The 17,841-nt window shown below is 44.3% G+C and overlaps 1 protein-coding gene across 5 annotated transcripts in view; it reads right to left on the bottom strand.

Moving 5' to 3' along the window:
* The window catches only part of LOC129815445 (inositol 1,4,5-trisphosphate receptor type 1-like), a 168,299-nt gene that overhangs the window by 77,145 nt on the left and 73,313 nt on the right, over positions 1-17,841 (bottom strand). For 4 of the 5 annotated variants that reach the window (XM_055869289.1, XM_055869284.1, XM_055869285.1 and 1 more), the window contains exons 35-39: positions 15,329-15,449; positions 14,839-15,023; positions 14,578-14,726; positions 8,926-9,037; positions 2,699-2,734 (exon numbers count right to left, since the gene is read on the bottom strand). In XM_055869289.1, coding sequence (XP_055725264.1) covers positions 2,699-2,734; positions 8,926-9,037; positions 14,578-14,726; positions 14,839-15,023; positions 15,329-15,449 — 603 coding nt within the window. The remainder of the gene's footprint in view (positions 1-2,698; positions 2,735-8,925; positions 9,038-14,577; positions 14,727-14,838; positions 15,024-15,328; positions 15,450-17,841) is intronic. The other variant, XM_055869287.1, reaches the window with a different exon arrangement.

The raw sequence follows: 17,841 nt of genomic DNA, 5'->3' as shown, positions 1-17,841 counted from the left end.
GATGCAGGCTGGGTTCCAGGGAGAGAGGGAGGGAGAGGTATGGATAGAGAGGCAGGCTGGGTTCCAAGGAGAGAGAGGTATAGAGAGAGATGCAGGCTGGGTTCCAATGAGAGAGAGGTATAAAGAGAGATGCAGGCTGGGTTCCAGGGAGAGAGAGGTATAAAGAGAGATGCAGGCTGGGTTCCAATGAGAGAGAGGTATAAAGAGAGATGCAGGCTGGGTTCCAAGGAGAGAGAGGTATAGAGAGAGATGCAGGCTGGGTTCCAATGAGAGAGAGGTATAAAGAGAGATGCAGGCTGGGTTCCAGGGAGAGAGGGAGGGAGAGGTATGGATAGAGAGGCAGGCTGGGTTCCAAGGAGAGAGAGGTATAAAGAGAGATGCAGGCTGGGTTCCAGGGAGAGAGGCAGGGAGAGATATGGATAGAGATGCAGGCTGGGTTCCAGGGAGAGAGAGAGTCAGGGCGAGGTATAGAGAGAGGTATAGAGAGAGGCAGGCTGGGTTCCAGGGAGAGGGAGAGAGAGAGAGATGCAGGCTGGGTTCCAGGGAGAGGGAGAGAGGCAGGGAGAGAGATGCAGGCTGGGTTCCAGGGAGAGAGAGGTATAGAGAGAGATGCAGGCTGGGTTCCAGGGAGAGGGAGAGAGAGGCAGGGAGAGGTATAGAGAGAGATGCAGGCTGGGTTCCAGGGAGAGAGAGGCAGGGCGAGGTATAGAGAGAGGCAGGCTGGGTTCCAGGGAGAGGGAGAGAGAGGCATAGAGAGAGATGCAGGCTGGGTTCGAGGGAGAGGGAGCGAGAGGCATAGAGAGAGATGCAGGCTGGGTTCCAGGGAGAGGGAGCGAGAGGCATAGAGAGAGATGCAGGCTGGGTTCCAGGGAGAGGGAGAGAGAGGCATAGAGAGAGATGCAGGCTGGGTTCCAGGGAGAGGGAGAGAGAGGCATAGAGAGAGATGCAGGCTGGGTTCGAGGGAGAGGGAGAGAGAGGCATAGAGAGAGATGCAGGCTGGGTTCGAGGGAGAGGGAGAGAGAGACAGGGCGAGAGGTATAAAGAGGCAGGGAGAGGTATAGAGAGAGATGCAGGCTGGGTTCCAGGGAGAGGGAGAGAGAGGCAGGGAGAGGTATAGAGAGAGATGCAGGCTGGGTTCCAGGGAGAGGGAGTGAGAGGCAGGCTGAGTTCCAGGAAAAATAAAAAAAGCCGGCCCGGTCGTTATGTAACCATCACCCCAGAGCTGGCAGCGGCCCAGGAATCGTGCAACTTGCAGGCAGGGAAAACTAGGACACAGCAGCACACGCACACACCTTCCTAGATATACCGTCACAGTGCCCCCTACTGACATCCTGGGGAAAGCCCAGACCTCACGTAGAATGAGGAAGACACTGAAAAGGTAGAGAATGGAGAGAAAGGAAAACTTAAAATCAGGAAATTGTGAAAAGAAGAGAAGGTAAATAAATGGCACACATATGAGAAGCCAACATTACTGGTCCAAAATTCATGTTATAGGTCAAACAGACAGTATCAGAAGTTATATTATACTCTCCCCTTATGACAGCAGGTAGCCTAGCGTTTAGAGCGTTGGGCCAGTACCTGAAAGGTTGCTGGTTCAAATACCCAAGTAGTCAAGGTGAAAAATCTGTTGATTTGTGTCGTTGAACAAGGCACTTAACTGTCATTTTCTCCAGGAGCGCCGTACTACTATGGCTGATCCTGTAAAACAACATTTCACTGCACATTTCTTCCTGACTAGGAATACTCCTGGTCCTGTTGCAGTAGCATTGACTAAAGCTCCTCCTGAAAGCTCCCTTCATCCTTCTGGTGAAATAGGGAGGGATGTTCCTAAAGGAACCATGTACACACATTCCACAGCCCTTTTGAAGGCCCTATAAAAAATACATTAAAACAAGTCAACCTACTGTCGTGAGTTAGAATAGTAGAACACACAAGGTGCAACTTCAAAATGTGGTGGCGCACCAGCAGTTTCTCTCTTATGTCAGTCACTGATAGTCACTCAATCAGCCCATGTCAGCAAAACATTTCTCTAAAATTAGTAATCATGGTTGAATTAAAAGAGTGGGGGGCCCCTCCATTCGTTTTGTTAGTCAGTCCCACTCAGATATCACATTAAAAACTGCAAACATTTCTCTCCACCGTATGGCAAAATGTGTAGAATTGCAGGACATTTGTATAAATGCATAAAATGTGTTATAATATGGCAAAATCTTTTCTCTGCCCCATGGCAAAATGTGTAGAATTGCCGCAAACTTGCTTTAAAACTGCAACGTGTTCTCTAAAATGTGTATAATTGCACAAATTGCATGTGGGTACGCAGACTCGTGAGCAACTGAGGACCCTCATGATAAGTTCAGATTTTTTGTGGCCTCCACCGCCATCAAAATGTGCCTTAGAGAGACTGGGTATGTCCAAACACACCGACAGCCTGCCCTACCAGCATGGGACTCTGGAACAGCATAACACTATTGGCTAATGCACACACACACTTAGCTTTACTTACTGAATGGGAGGGTGAGAGAGAGCGGGTGAGAGAAAAAGCAAACCAGAACTACCACTACAAGCCCAGGCGTACTACCTACAGACACGCATCACCACCACATACAGACACAACCACAGACCTACATTTAAGAGGAAAAGGCACATTGACAGAACAAGTGAAAGAGGGAGAGAGAAGTAGAAGAAAAAGAGGAACAACCTCCGGCATATCCATCTCATCATTAAAGGACCTGAGCTGAAAGAGAAGAGAGGAGGGTTAGATTGGTTAGCATAGGGAGGACACAGGCTGCTGCTGTACCATTGTGAACACCACAACATAAGGGAACATATATCAACTTTATTCAGACAACAGATAAATACGGTCTTCAAAGCACTCATGTCATGTGTATCTTAGCAAACATGTAATACTTTAGAAAATACACCGTTTCCTCTGGTCTAAAAAAAAATATCCCAATGCCCCAGGGCAGTGATTGGGGACATTGCCCTGTGTAGGGTGCTGCCTTTCGGGATGGGACGTTAAACAGGTGTCCTGACTCTCTGTGGTCACTAAAGATCTAGTAGAGGCCCTCATACCATCACGGTCATCTAATCATCACCAGCTTCCCTGTAACTATTCCCCAGGTCGTTGCTGTGCATGAGAATGTGTTCTGTCAACGTACCTGGTAAAATAAGGGTTAAATTAATTTCAAAATAATACTATTTGACGAGTCAAATAAGCTTGTGGACCTGGATAGGACTGCAATTCACTTAACACTTTCATTACTTTTTTACACAGTTATTATCACTCCTATTTCATATGTCACAGCGATTCACCGATACATATGCTATGATGCTGGTGCTAAGCTGACATATGGAATTGTTTCAAGATGGTCATACTATGTATGATTTTTTGGACCCCTATTAGGTATAAAATAAATGTTTTGATAAAATATTGATTTTGGCTGTTACTACTAAAGCCCATATACACGGATTGCATAACAGTCATAAAAGGCAAAAAGGAGAGTCAAAAAATGTATCATAAAAAAATAGGTTTTGAAGTGTCCTAAATCTAGGAATTATACTAAGGAAATATATATATAGAGAGTACCAGTCAAAAGTTTGGACACACCTACTCATTCAAGGGTTTTTCTTTATTTTCACTATTTTCTACATTGTAGAATAATGAATAAAGAATAAAACTATGAAATAACACACATGGAATCATGTAGTAACCAAAAAAGTGATTAACAAATCAAAATATATTTTAGATTCTTCAAAGTAGCCACCCTTTGCCTTGATGACAGCTCTGCACACTCTTGGCATTCCCTCAACCAGCTGCATATGGAATGCTTTTCCAATAGTCTTGAAGGAGTTCCTACATATGCTGAACAGCTTTGTCTTCACTCTGTGGTCCAACTCATCCCAAACCATATCAATTGGGTTACATTTACATTACATTTAAGTCATTTAGCAGACGCTCTTATCCAGAGAGACTTACAAATTGGTGCATTCACCTTATGATATCCAGTGGAACAACCACTTTACAATAGTGCATCTAAATCTTTTAGGGGGGGGGGGGGGGGGGGTTAGAAGGATTACTTTATCCTATCCTAGGTATTCCTTAAAGAGGTGGGGTTTCAGGTGTCTCCGGAAGGTGGTGATTGACTCCGCTGACCTGGCGTCGTGAGGGAGTTTGTTCCACCATTGGGGTGCCAGAGCAGCGAACAGTTTTGACTGGGCTGAGCGGGAACTGTACTTCCTCAGAGGTAGGGAGGCGAGCAGGCCAGAGGTGGATGAACGCAGTGCCCTTGTTTGGGTGTAGGGCCTGATCAGAGCCTGAAGGTACGGAGGTGCCGTTCCCCTCACAGCTCCGTAGGCAAGCACCATGGTCTTGTAGCGGATGCGAGCTTCAACTGGAAGCCAGTGGAGAGAGCGGAGGAGCGGGGTGACGTGAGAGAACTTGGGAAAGTTGAACACCAGACGGGCTGCGGCATTCTGGATGAGTTGTAGGGGTTTAATGGCACAGGCAGGGAGCCCAGCCAACAGCGAGTTGCAGTAATCCAGACGGGAGATGACAAGTGCCTGGATTAGGACCTGCGCCGCTTCCTGCGTGAGGCAGGGTCGTACTCTGCGAATGTTGTAGAGCATGAACCTACAGGAACGGGTCACCGCCTTGATGTTAGTTGAGAACGACAGGGTGTTGTCCAGGATCACGCCAAGGTTCTTAGCACTCTGGGAGGAGGACACAATGGATTTGTCAACCGTGATGGCGAGATCATGGAACGGGCAGTCCTTCCCCGGGAGGAAGAGCAGCTCCGTCTTGCCGAGGTTCAGCTTGAGGTGGTGATCCGTCATCCACACTGATATGTCTGCCAGACATGCAGAGATGCGATTCGCCACCTGGTCATCAGAAGGGGGAAAGGAGAAGATTAATTGTGTGTCGTCTGCATAGCAATGATAGGAGAGACCATGTGAGGATATGACAGAGCCAAGTGACTTGGTGTATAGCGAGAATAGGAGAGGGCCTAGAACAGAGCCCTGGGGGACACCAGTGGAGAGAGCACGTGGTGCGGAGACAGATTCTCGCCACGCCACCTGGTAGGAGCGACCTGTCAGGTAGGACGCAATCCAAGCGTGGGCCGCGCTGGAGATGCCCAGCTCGGAGAGGGTGGAGAGGAGGATCTGATGGTTCACAGTATCAAAGGCAGCCGATAGGTCTAGAAGGATGAGAGCAGAGGAGAGAGAGTTAGCTTTAGCAGTGCGGAGCGCCTCCGTGACACAGAGAAGAGCAGTCTCAGTTGAATGACTAGTCTTGAAACCTGACTGATTTGGATCAAGAAGGTCATTCTGAGAGAGATAGCAGGAGAGCTGGCCAAGGACGGCACATTCAAGAGTTTTGGAGAGAAAAGAAAGAAGGGATACTGGTCTGTAGTTGTTGACATCGGAGGGATCGAGTGTAGGTTTTTTCAGAAGGGGTGCAACTCTCGCTCTCTTGAAGACGGAAGGGACGTAGCCAGCGGTCAAGGATGAGTTGATGAGCGAGGTGAGGTAAGGGAGAAGGTCTCCGGAAATGGTCTGGAGAAGAGAGGAGGGGATAGGGTCAAGCGGGCAGGTTGTTGGGCGGCCGGCCGTCACAAGACGCGAGATTTCATCTGGAGAGAGAGGGGAGAAAGAGGTCAAAGCACAGGGTAGGGCAGTGTGAGCAGAACCAGCGGTGTCGTTTGACTTAGCAAACGAGGATCGGATGTCGTCGACCTTCTTTTCAAAATGGTTGACGAAGTCATCAGCAGAGAGGGAGGAGGGGGGAGGAGGATTCAGGAGGGAGGAGAAGGTGGCAAAGAGCTTCCTAGGGTTAGAGGCAGATGCTTGGAATTTAGAGTGGTAGAAATTGGCTTTAGCAGCAGAGACAGAAGAGGAGAATGTAGAGAGGAGGGAGTGAAAGGATGCCAGGTCCGCAGGGAGGCGAGTTTTCCTCCATTTCCGCTCGGCTGCCGAGTTGAGTTGAGTTGGGTTGAGGTCGGGTGATTGTGGAGGCCAGGTCATCTGACGCAACACTCCATCACTCTCCTTGGTCAAATAGCCCTTACTCAGCCTGGAGGTGTGTTGGGTCATTGTCCTGTTGAAAAACAAATGATAGTGGGACTAAGCGCAAACCAGATGGGATGGTGTATCACTGCAGAATACTGTGGTAGCCATGCTGGTTAAGTGTGCCTTGAATTCTAAATAAATCACTGACATTATCACCAGCAAGGCACCCCCACACCATCACACCTCCTCCTCCATGCTTCACGGTGGGAACCACACATGTGGAGATCATTCGTTCACCTACTCTGCGTCTCACAAAGACTTGGCGTTTGGAACCAAAAATATCCAAATTGGACTCATCAGACCAAAGGACAGATTTCCACTTGTCTAATGTCCATTGCTCGTGTTTCTTGGCCAAAGCAAGTCTCCTCTTCTTATTGGTGTCCTTTACTAGTGGTTTCTTTGCAGCAATTCTAACATGAAGGCCTGATTTACGCAGTCTCCTCTGAACAGTTGATGTTGAGATGTGTCTGTTACTTTTTATTTGGGCTGCAATCGGAGGTGCAGTTAACTCTAATGAACTTTTCCTCTGCAGCAGAGGTAACTCTGGGTCCTCCTTTCCTGTGGCGGTCCTCATGAGAGCCAGTTTCATCATAGCGCTTGCTTGCTTGCTTGATGGTTTTTGCAACTGCACTTGAAGAAATTTTCTTGAGTTCTTGAAATTTTCCCGGATTGACTGACCATCATCTCTTAAAGTAATGATTCTCTGTTTATTTGAGCTGTTCTTGACATAATATGGACTTGGTCTTTAACCAAATAGGGCCATCTTCTGTAGAACACCCCTACCTTGTTACAACACAACTGATTGGCTCAAATGCATTAAGGAAAGAAATTTCACAAATTAACAAGGCACACCTGTTAATTGAAATGCATTCCAGGTGGCTACCTCATGAAGCTGGTTGAGAGAATGCCAAGAGTGTGCAAAGCTGTCATCAAGGCAAAGGGTGGCTACAGTGAAGAACCTGAAATGTAAAATATATTTCGATTTGCTTAACACTTTTTGGGTTACTACATGATTCTATGTGTTATTTCATAGTGTTGATGTCTTCACTATTATTCTACAATGTAGAAAATAGTAAAAATAAAGAAAAATCCTTGAATGAGTAGGTGTCCAAACTTTTGACTGGTTCTGTATATATTTTTTAACACATATTTAACCCCTTTTTTGGGGTAGGCACAAAACTAACTTCATTACTTCAATTCGTTTTTTTTTTTATACCAGTACCGGGTACCTTCAGACGAGTCCCGTGACACTTGTGAGGGTCGTATAGCAAAATGGAGAACACCATCGTGAGAATCTCCCCTTTCCACAGCGGGGTCCCATTAGTTTGTAGCCCAAACGGTTCGGACACTACTAAACAGAAATTGGCACATCGACTGTACTGACTTCAGACGAGTCTCCTAACATTTGTGGGGGTCAAAGAGCAAAACGGACAACACCATCGTGTTCGGTCAAACCGTTCGGACGCTACAGACATTTTCGTTAGAAAACCTATTATAGGGATGTCTCATGGTCTGACAAACCCCGCTCTAGCTCTGCCACCTTTCACTGCAGATACGGAAGTGCAACACAGGCGGATGTTCTTAAAATGATTTTGTTATGTAACTTAGATTGACGCACCGGTGTGTCTAACGACTCTAGTGGGATTGAAAGGGATGTACAAATAGCTAGCGAGCTAGTTATTTTCATGAACTGAAATTTTATTTCAAAAGGAACACAAGTGGCTGCCTAGCTATTATTGAAAATAACTGCAGTTTCTGCTGGTCATTGTTTTCAGGCTGTTTCAGGCATTGGTGCTAACTAGGTAAACAAGCTAACGTTAGCTAGCTAACCCCGAGAGGATGCTAATAACATCTGTATCTAACATTTCTGATCCTGCTCGTTTGATCCTGATCTTATTTCAAATGCTCACACAGACGTTTTCCATTCGGTCAAAGAAATAATGCTTTATTACCAAAGCAGTATTACAAACATATTTTTTTACAGCAGCTTGGACAGTGCTACTGATCATAGTGGTGGTGCTTGGCTTGCACAGCCTATATCAATTAGCGATAGCATTGTAGCCAACAACTGCTGCATCCAAAATATGTATTTTACAAAGATCACAATGAAATATAATCTTAGTGACTATTCAAGCAAGAATCAAAACAAACATAATTGTAAGCGTATGAGAAACCAAATGTTTTATTTTGTTTAGAAGTAATACAAATTTAAATCTAGGCTGTTGACTGGGCGCAGATGGTGTTGGCTTTCTTAATGATGCCAAGAGTCGCACGCATCTGTGTGTCGCATACTGGAAAAGGGTCTATAGAATTTTGTTATTTGTAGTGTCAAATTAAAAGTTTAATTGACGCATCAAAGTGTTATTTGACGTGTATATTTTTGACACGCAAAGACCAAAATGGCGTTCCATATTAGAAGGTGTTATACACAGATTGAAAAGTGTTTGGTATAATTGAAGAGGGAAATTCCATCCATTCTGAACCAATAGCTTTTATATGGAGATGGACCATCGGGAGCTACAGTACATCTTCATGCTTGTCCTCACACATGGATGCTTTCATTGGGCCATGCAGGTTAGTTAGTGCCCAGCCAAGTATTCATGAGGTCAGTCTAGCTTGGCCAAGCTGTGTGTGTGTATTCATTATATAGACCCATATAATTCCATATCACATCAGAATAAATAACACACCCAGACATTGGTTGATGAGTATTACAATGTGAGCAAACCTAAAAAGAGGAGGTTAGACACTACACAGAATTGTTCATCGATCAAACTGTGATTGAAAGAAAGAGATGTTTTTAGATGTTCAGGGCTGCAGTTGAATGTAAGGTAAGATGTGATTTGGCTCGTGGTCTACCTTCTCTCCGTATCCTCGGTCTTTGGTCATCATCTCTCGGAGGGTCTGCAGGACTTTGATACACAGCCTCTCCTCATTCTCCTCCAGCAGCTGCTTGGTGTGTTTGATCAGCCTGGGGAGAGACAGGGTCAAAGGTCACCATGGGGTCACTAATCATGGGGTTGAGGTCACAAGAGGATTGACTGGATGGGTGGGTTTGGGGGACAAAATGTTGGAGTGGCGGTGTTGTGTACACATTCACATTCATATTTTTGTTATTTAGCAGACACTGCTAACCAGAGCGACTTAACAGTCAGTGCATTCAAATAAGTTCAATAAGAAAAATGACAGCTTCATTAAATTGTACCTGCGAAACACCAGTTTCAACGTCAACAGTGAACAGGCGACTCGGGGATGCTGGCCTTCTAGGCAGAGTTGAAAAGAAAAAGCCATATCTCAGACTGGCCAATAAAAAGAAAAGATTAAGATGGGCAAAAGAACACAGACACTGGACAGAGGAACTCTGCCTACAAGGCCAGCATCCCGGAGTCACCTCTTCACTGTTGCCGTTGAGACTGGTGCTTTGCGGGTACTATTTAATGAAGCTGCCAGTTGAGGACTTGTGAGGCATCTGTTTCTCAAACTAGACACTCTAATGTACTTGTCCTCTTGCTCAGTTGTTCACCGGGGCCTCCCACTCATCTTTCTATTCTGGTTAGGGCCAGTTTGCTCTGTTCTGTGAAGGGAGTAGTACACAGCATTGTATGAGATCTTCAGTTTCTTAGCAATTTCTCACATGGAATAGCCATCATTTCCCAGAACAATAATAGACTGATGAGTTTCAGGAGAAAGTACTTTGTTTCTGGCCATTTTGAGCCTGTAATCGAACCCACAAATGCTGATGCTCCAGATACTCAACTAGTCTAAAGAAGGCCAGTTTTATTGCTTCTTTAATCAGACCAACAGTTTTCAGCTGTGCTAACATAATTTCAAAAGCGTTTTTCTAATGATCAATTAGCCTTTTAAAATGATCAACTTGGATTAGCCAACACAACGTGCCATTGGAACACATTGCTGATAATGGGCCAATGTACGCCTATGTAGATATTCCATTAAAATAAATCTGCCGTTTCCAGCAACAATAGGCATTTACAACATTAACAATGTCTACACTGTACTTCTGATCAATTTGATGTTACTTTAAAATGGACAAAAAAAAATATGATTTTCTTTAAAAAACAAGGACATTTCTAAGTGACCCCAAACTTTTGAACGGTGCTGTATATAGTACCAGTCCAAAGTTTGGACACACCTACCCATTAAAGGGTTTTTCTTTATTTTACTGTTTTCTATATTGTAGAATAATAGTGAAGACATCAAAACTATGAAAAAACACATATGGAATCATGTAGTAACCAACAAAGTGTTAAATCAAAATATATTTTATATTTTAGTTCTTCAAAGTAGCCACCCTTTGCCTTGATGACAGCTTTGCAAACTTGGCATTCTCTCAACCAGCTTCATGAGGTAGTCACCTGGAATGCATTTCAATTAACAGGTGTGCCTTGTTAAAAGTTAATTTGTGGAATTTCTTTCCTTCTTAATGCATTTGAGCCAATCAGTTGTGTTGTGACAAGGTAGGGGTGGTATACAGAAGATAGCTCTATTTGGTAAAAGTCCATATTATGGCAAGAAGAGCTCAAATAAGCAAAGAGAAATGACAAATTACTTTAAGACATGAAGGTCAGTCAATGCGGGAAAGATCAAGAACTTTGTAAGTTTCTTCAAGTGCAGTCGCAAAAACATCAAGCACTATGATGAAACTGGCTCCCATGAGGACCGCCACAGGAAAGGAAGACCCAGAGTTACCTCTGCTGTAGAGGATAAGTTCATTAGAGTTACTAGCCTCAGAAATTGCAGCCCAAATAAATGCCTTAGAGTTCAAGTAACAGACACATCTCAACATCAACTGTTCAGAGGAGACTGCGTGAATCAGGCCTTCATGATCTAATTGCTGCAAAGAAACCACTACTAAAGTACACCAATAATAAGAACAGACTTGCTTGGGCCAAGAAACACGAGCAATGGACATTAGACTGCTGGAATCTGTTCTTTGGTCTGATGAGTCCAATTTGGAGATTTTTGTTCCAACCGCCGTGTCTTTGTGAGACGCAGAGTAGGTGAATGGATGATCTCCGCAGGTGTGGTTCCCACCGTGAAGCATGGAGAAGGAGGTGTGATGGTGCTTTACTGATGACACTGTCTGTGATTTATTTAGAATTCAAGGCACACTTAACCAGCATGGCTGCCACAGAATTCTGCAACAATATGCCATCCCATCTGGTTTGCCCTTTGTGTAACTACCATTTGTTTTTCAATGGGACAATGACCCAACACACCACCAGGCTGTGTAAGGGCTGTCTGATCAAGAAGAAAGGTACCATGCATGTAAAATGTGTGTAGAATGTACATGTAAAAAACAAAACGTTGTAAAAACAAATGTATTTTTGTGCTCCGAAGAGGTGAATGGGCCAAAACAAATCTAAAATAAAAAGTTTTGTAGGAAAAAACTAATCACATATCACAGTCATTGCAAGTAGAACCTTATTCATTTTGTTTATATTCACTTTTGATTGGACTTTTCTATTCAGGCGATGTCAGGTGAAAATAGAAATTCACGCAGACACATGATAAATAACAGGTTCACTCTTCCCACGACCAATAATCTTATCCACAAATGTTCTCTTTGTGAAGGCCTTGGCCTCACACAACTGTGTCACCAAATATAGGCAATGCATCGTATGTAATGACTGAGGTATAAAAATGACCACCAGACAGTGTTGTCAGAATGAGGGCTTCTGTAGTTCTACTGGTGTTGCTGCTGACAGTGATTAAACAATAATGACCAAATGGAATGAATGCAATCTCTCTTCTTCGATGCTGTATTCACAGACAGACCATAGGTGGCGTGACACTACATTGATCTACCCCAAAGTCATCACAAACATCAGCAAGGTTTAGAACCAAGTTACAGGTACAATGTACTATGCATGTATTTCAACCATTGGATGACAAAATAAAAAATACAAAAATGTACACGTAACATACTGTATGTTTTTTCCTGATAGAGGTCTCTTTACAGAACTAGTGAGAGGAGTCTACTACTTCAGATACACGGTCTGTGGTCAACTGAATTAAACAGGTTTGGGTGTAGGCTTGCTGAACAATGGCCAGTGAGCTGTATACAGTTGTGGCCAAAAGTTTTGAGAATGACACAAATATTAATTTCCAAAGTTTGCTGCTTCAGTGTCTTTAGATATTTTTGTCAGATGTTACGATGGAATAATGAAGTATAATTACAAGCATTTCATAAGTGTCAAAGGCTTTTATTGATAATTACATGAAGTTGATGCAAAGAGTCAATATTTGCAGTGTTGACCCTTCTTTTTCAAAACCTCTGCAATTCGCCCTGGCATGCTGTCAATTAACTTCTGGGCCACATCCTGACTGATGGCAGCCCATTCTTGCATAATCAATGCTTGGAGTTTGTCAGAATTTGTGGGTTTTTGTTTGTCCACCTGCCTCTTGAGGATTGACCACAAATTCTCAATGGGATTAAGGTCTGGGGAGTTTCCTGGCCATGGACCCAAAATATTGATGTTTTGTTCCCCGAGCCTCTTAGTTATCACTTTTGCCTTATGGCAAGGTGCTCCATCATGCTGGAAAAGGCATTGTTTGTCACCAAACTGTTCCTGGATGGTTGGGAGAAGTCGCTCTCAGAGGATGTGTTGGTACCATTCTTTATTCATGGCTGTGTTCTTAGGCAAAATTGTGAGTGAGCCCACTCCCTTGGCTGAGAAACAACCCCACACATGAATGGTCTCAGGATGCTTTACTGTTGGCATGACACAGGACTGATGGTAGCGCTCACTTTGTCTTCTCCGGACAAGCTTTTTTCTGGATGCCCCAAACAATCGGAAAGGGGATTCATCAGAGAAAATGACTTTACCCCAGTCCTCAGCAGTCCAATCCCTGTACCTTTTGCAGAATATCAGTCTGTCTCTGATGTTTTTCCTGGAGAGAAGTGGCTTCTTTGCTGCCCTTCTTGACACCAGGCCATCCTCCAAAAGTCTTCACCTCACTGTGCGTGCAGATGCACTCACACCTGCCTGCTGCCATTCCTGAGCAAGCTCTGTACCGGTGGTGCCCCGATCCCGCAGCTGAATCAACTTTAGGAGACGGTCCTGGCGGTTGCTGGACTTTCTTGGGCGCCCTGAAGCCTTCTTCACAACAATTGAACTGCTCTCCTTGAAGTTCTTGATGATCCGATAAATGGTTGATTTAGGTGCAATCTTACTGGCAGCAATATCCTTGTCTGTGAAGCCCTTTTTGTGCAAAGCAATGATGACGCCACAGGTTTCCTTGCAGGTAACCATGGTTGACAGAGGAAGAACAATAATTTCAAGCACCACACTCCTTTTGAAGCTTCCAGTCTGTTATTCGAACTCAATCAGCTTGACAGAGTGATCTCCAGCCTTGTCCTCGTCAACACTCATATCTGTGCTGACGAGAGAATCACTGACATGTCAGCTGGTCATATTGTGGCAGGGCTGAAATGCAGTGGAAATGTTTGTTTGGGGATTCAGTTCATTTGCATGGCAAAGAGGGACTTTGCAATTAATTGCAATTCATCTGATCACTCTTCATAACATTATGGAGTATATGCAAATTGCCATCATACAAACTGAGGCAGCAGACTTTGTGAAAATTAATATTTGTGTCATTCTCAAAACTTTTGACCATGACTGTACACTGCTGAAGTTAATACTGATGGAGTCAGAATCTAATGCAGCAATCCTCCTGGAGTTAGAGTTGGGAGATGTGGTCTACATCCCGCTTCCATAAATCTACCAGATCTATCTATTCATATGGTCGTAACACCTTCAGTGGCTTCCTGCTCTTCAAATCAAATGTATTTATATAGCCCTTCTTACATCTGCTGATATCTCAAAGTGCTGTACATAAACCCAGCCTAAAACCCCAAACAGCAAGCAACGCAGGTGTAGAAGCACGGTGGCTAGGAAAAACTCCCTAGAAAGGCCAAAACCTAGGAAGAAACCTAGAGAGGAACCAGGCTATGAGGGGTGGCCAGTCCTCTTCTGGCTGTGCCGGGTGGAGATTATAACAGAACATGGCCAAGATGTTCAAATGTTCATAAATGACCAGCATGGTCAAATAATAATAATCACAGTAGTTGTCGAGGGTGCAGCAAGTCAGCACCTCAGGAGTAAATGTCATTTGGCTTTTCATAGCCGATCATTCAGAGTATCTCTACCACTTCTGCTGTCTCTAGAGAGTTGAAAACAGCAGGTCTGGGACAGGTAACACGTCCGGTGAACAGGTCAGGGTTCCATAGCCGCAGGCAGAACAGTTGAAACTGGAGCAGCAGCTTCACCGTGCAAGTTATGTTATCATGTTGAACAGAGCTGAAGGAAGTGCTTGGATGAATTCCTCCAACCAATAAATACATTCATCAAGAATTGGCAATGTACCTTTCTTTAATTTGGTTTTCAATATTATTATTTTTTTTTTTTAACCATGTCCATTTAATATCCCAGGCACTGTATACTTTGTTTAGGGTTGAGGTGGGATTGTTAATGTAAACACACGTACTTGCAGATGAATCCGCCACTCTCACACTTCCTGCGGGAGTCTGTGTTCTCAGGAAAGAGCAGCTCTGGCCGATGCAGCACATCCACTAGGACAGACAGCTCAGCCTGGACCAGCGGACGCAGACGGTCCTCTAAAGCTGACACTATGTCCTACGGAAAAGGGGGGGGGGGGGGGGGGGGGGGGGTTATGACAGAGACACGTAAACCATACAGATGGATGAGTTTAAAGGGACGGACGGATTCACAAACACAGTGTACCCACCTGCAGTCTCTCAATGATGTTCCTGTAGTCTCGCGAAGCGGTCAGTACCGAGTCTCTGCGGGCAGCATTGCGGGCAGACATTCTCCAGGACATTGCTGTCTTCTGGACGATGTTGTTGGACTTCACAAACAGGTTGTTCACCTGGCTGTCCAGATCCACCGGGATGGCGATGGCTCGCCCTTTAGCTGTCACACACCAAGAAAGTCAAATAATGTGTGTGTAGAGGTCTTACAGACAGTATGATACAACACTCATCTTTATAGTACATCCCAATCATAATACCCCTGCCTCATCAGGGGATTTGACTAACAAAAGAACAACAAATTACTAACATCAAGTTGGATTTCTTTGAAAACATACATAAATAAAGTGTTAAATCTGTCAAATCTATACATACACCAGAGTAGTTCATAGAACTACTTATTATTTTGAGTTGTCTTTGTTAGTTGATGATATAATCAGTGTTGGGGGTTAGTGTTGTCCTCCTTACCCACGTCAGACAGCACCTTGATACAGCTCTCCACTGAGCCCTTCTGAACTGGGACCAGCCAGTTACAGTGATACACTCTGAACACTGCCTGTAACTGCTGAACAAACACAGGCTGTCTGGTCTGGGGACAGGGAGAAGGTAGAGGGAGAATAATAATAATAAGTTATAACATAGATCAACTATACGGAACAAAAATATAAACGCAACGTGTAAAGTGTTGGTCCCATGTATCATGATTTTCAATAAGCACAAAAAGCTTACTTTTCTCAAATGTTATGCACAAATTTGTTTACATCCCTGTTAATGAGCATTTCTCCTTAGCCAAAATAATCCATCCACCTGACAGGGGTGGCATATCAAGAAGCTGATTAAACAGTATGATCATTACATATGTGCTGGGGACAATAAAAGGCCACTAAAATGTGCAGTTTTGTCACACAAATCCATGCCACAGATGTCTCAAGTTTTGAGGGAGCGTGCAATTGGCATGCTGACTGCAGGAATGTCCACCAGAGCTGTTGCCAGAGAACTGAATGTATATTTTTCTACCATAAGCAACCTCTAAGTCATTTTAGTCATTTTAGAGAATTTGGCAGTACTTCCAACCGGTCTCACAACCGCAGACCATCTGTGACCACGCCCAGGACCTCCACATCCGGCTTCTTCACCTGCAGGATCATTTGAGACCAGCCACCCGGATAGCTGATGAACCTGTGGGTTTGCACAAGCAAAAAAGTTCTGCACAAACTGTCAGAAACCATCTCAGGGAAGCTCATCTGCTTGCTCGTCGTCCTCACCAGGGTCTTGACGTTGTAACTGACTGCAGTGGGCAAATGCTCACCTTCGATGGCCACTGGCACGCTGGAGAAGTGTGCTCTTAACGGATGAATACCGGATTCAAATGCACCGGGCAGATGGTATGGTGTCGTGTGGGCGATATGCTGATGTCAACGTTGTGAACAGAGTGCCCCATCGTGGTGGTAGAGTTATGGTATGGGCAAGCATATGCTACAGACAACGAACTAAATATAATTTTATCGATGGCAATTTGAATGCACAGAGATACCGTGATCCTGAGGCCCATTGTTGTGCCATTCATTTGCCACCATCACATCATGTTTTAGCATGATAATGCACAGCCCCATGTTGCAAGATCTATACACAATTCCTGGAAGCTGAAAATGTCCCAGTTCTTCCATGGCCTGCATACTCAGACAGATCACCCATTGAGCATGTTCGGGATGCCCTGGATCAATGTGTACGACAGGGTGTTCCAGTTCCTGCCAATATCCAACAACTTCGCACAGCCAATGAAGTGGATTGGGACAACGTTCCACAGGCCACAATCAAAAGCCTGATCAACTCTATGCAAAAGGAGATGTCACGCTGCATGAGGTGAATGGAGGTCACACCAGATACTGACTGGTTTTCTGATCCACGCTCCTACCTTTCTTTTAAAGTATCTGTGACCAACAGATGCATATCTGTATTCCCAGTCATGTGAAATCCATAGATTTGGGCCTAATTCATTTATTTAAATTGACGGATTTCCTTATATCAACAGTAACTCAGTAAAATCTTTGAAATTGTTACATGTTGCATTTACATTTTTGTTCAGTGTAGATAATACTAAAAGGTCTATAGAACCATGCTATTGTATACCTAACAGGAATGTTTCCAACTCACACTTAATATCAAGTCTCCACCATTACAAATCAAATGTACACCTAACCCTGTGAAACAACATGACCCACATGGGAAATCTGCCTCAGATTCTGCTGCATCCTCACAACCTGTTACCTTACACCACAAACCCCTCCCCCTTCTGACTGTGGTAGGGTAGAGGGGGAGGGGCGATAACACCTGTAACCAGGCCAGCAGGGAGGTGGTGAAGAATCTAACTGCTGGGTTTAGCGGCAGTTAGCTTTCCCATGTGAAACACCAAGCACCAACATCACACCGTCATATTGCCCCAGCCCACCCAAACCCCTGTGTCACAACACCCTGTCAGACCAACTGAACATGACTAAACATAAATAGTTTGCATTCAGACAAAAATTGGAGAGGATACATTGCATTTGTGCTAAGGTTGCCTAACCTTACCAACACCAGCTGAGGTAATGGGATGGAAAAGCACATGCACCTGCATACTCACACATGAAACATTAGCACCCAGATGTGTGTGGTCCCCATTCCAATAAATGTAAATAAAATACCTCTATCATTTTCCCCAAAAGTGAGGCCTGCAGCAGAGGATGAAAGCAGTCAGAAAATAAAATAATTGTCAGTGACAATATTCAGGACAAGCCACTTGATAAACTGGTATCTCACCTCTCTTACAGTCTCTACACCAGGGATTATCAAGTAGATTGAGACGCGGGATGATTTTTTCTTGAGCGGATGGTCAGGGGGCCAGAACTTAATTACAAACATTTTGTTGACTGCAAATTGACCGTAAAAAGCCCAAACAGATATAATATTTGACTAAAACATAATCACATTACATCTGTATA

This window comes from Salvelinus fontinalis, chromosome 18, assembly GCF_029448725.1.
Source record: "Salvelinus fontinalis isolate EN_2023a chromosome 18, ASM2944872v1, whole genome shotgun sequence".
NCBI classification, from domain to species: domain Eukaryota; kingdom Metazoa; phylum Chordata; class Actinopteri; order Salmoniformes; family Salmonidae; genus Salvelinus; species Salvelinus fontinalis.
The sequence above is the reverse complement of the archived record's forward strand: the minus strand, read 5'-3'. Positions and strand labels throughout refer to the sequence as shown.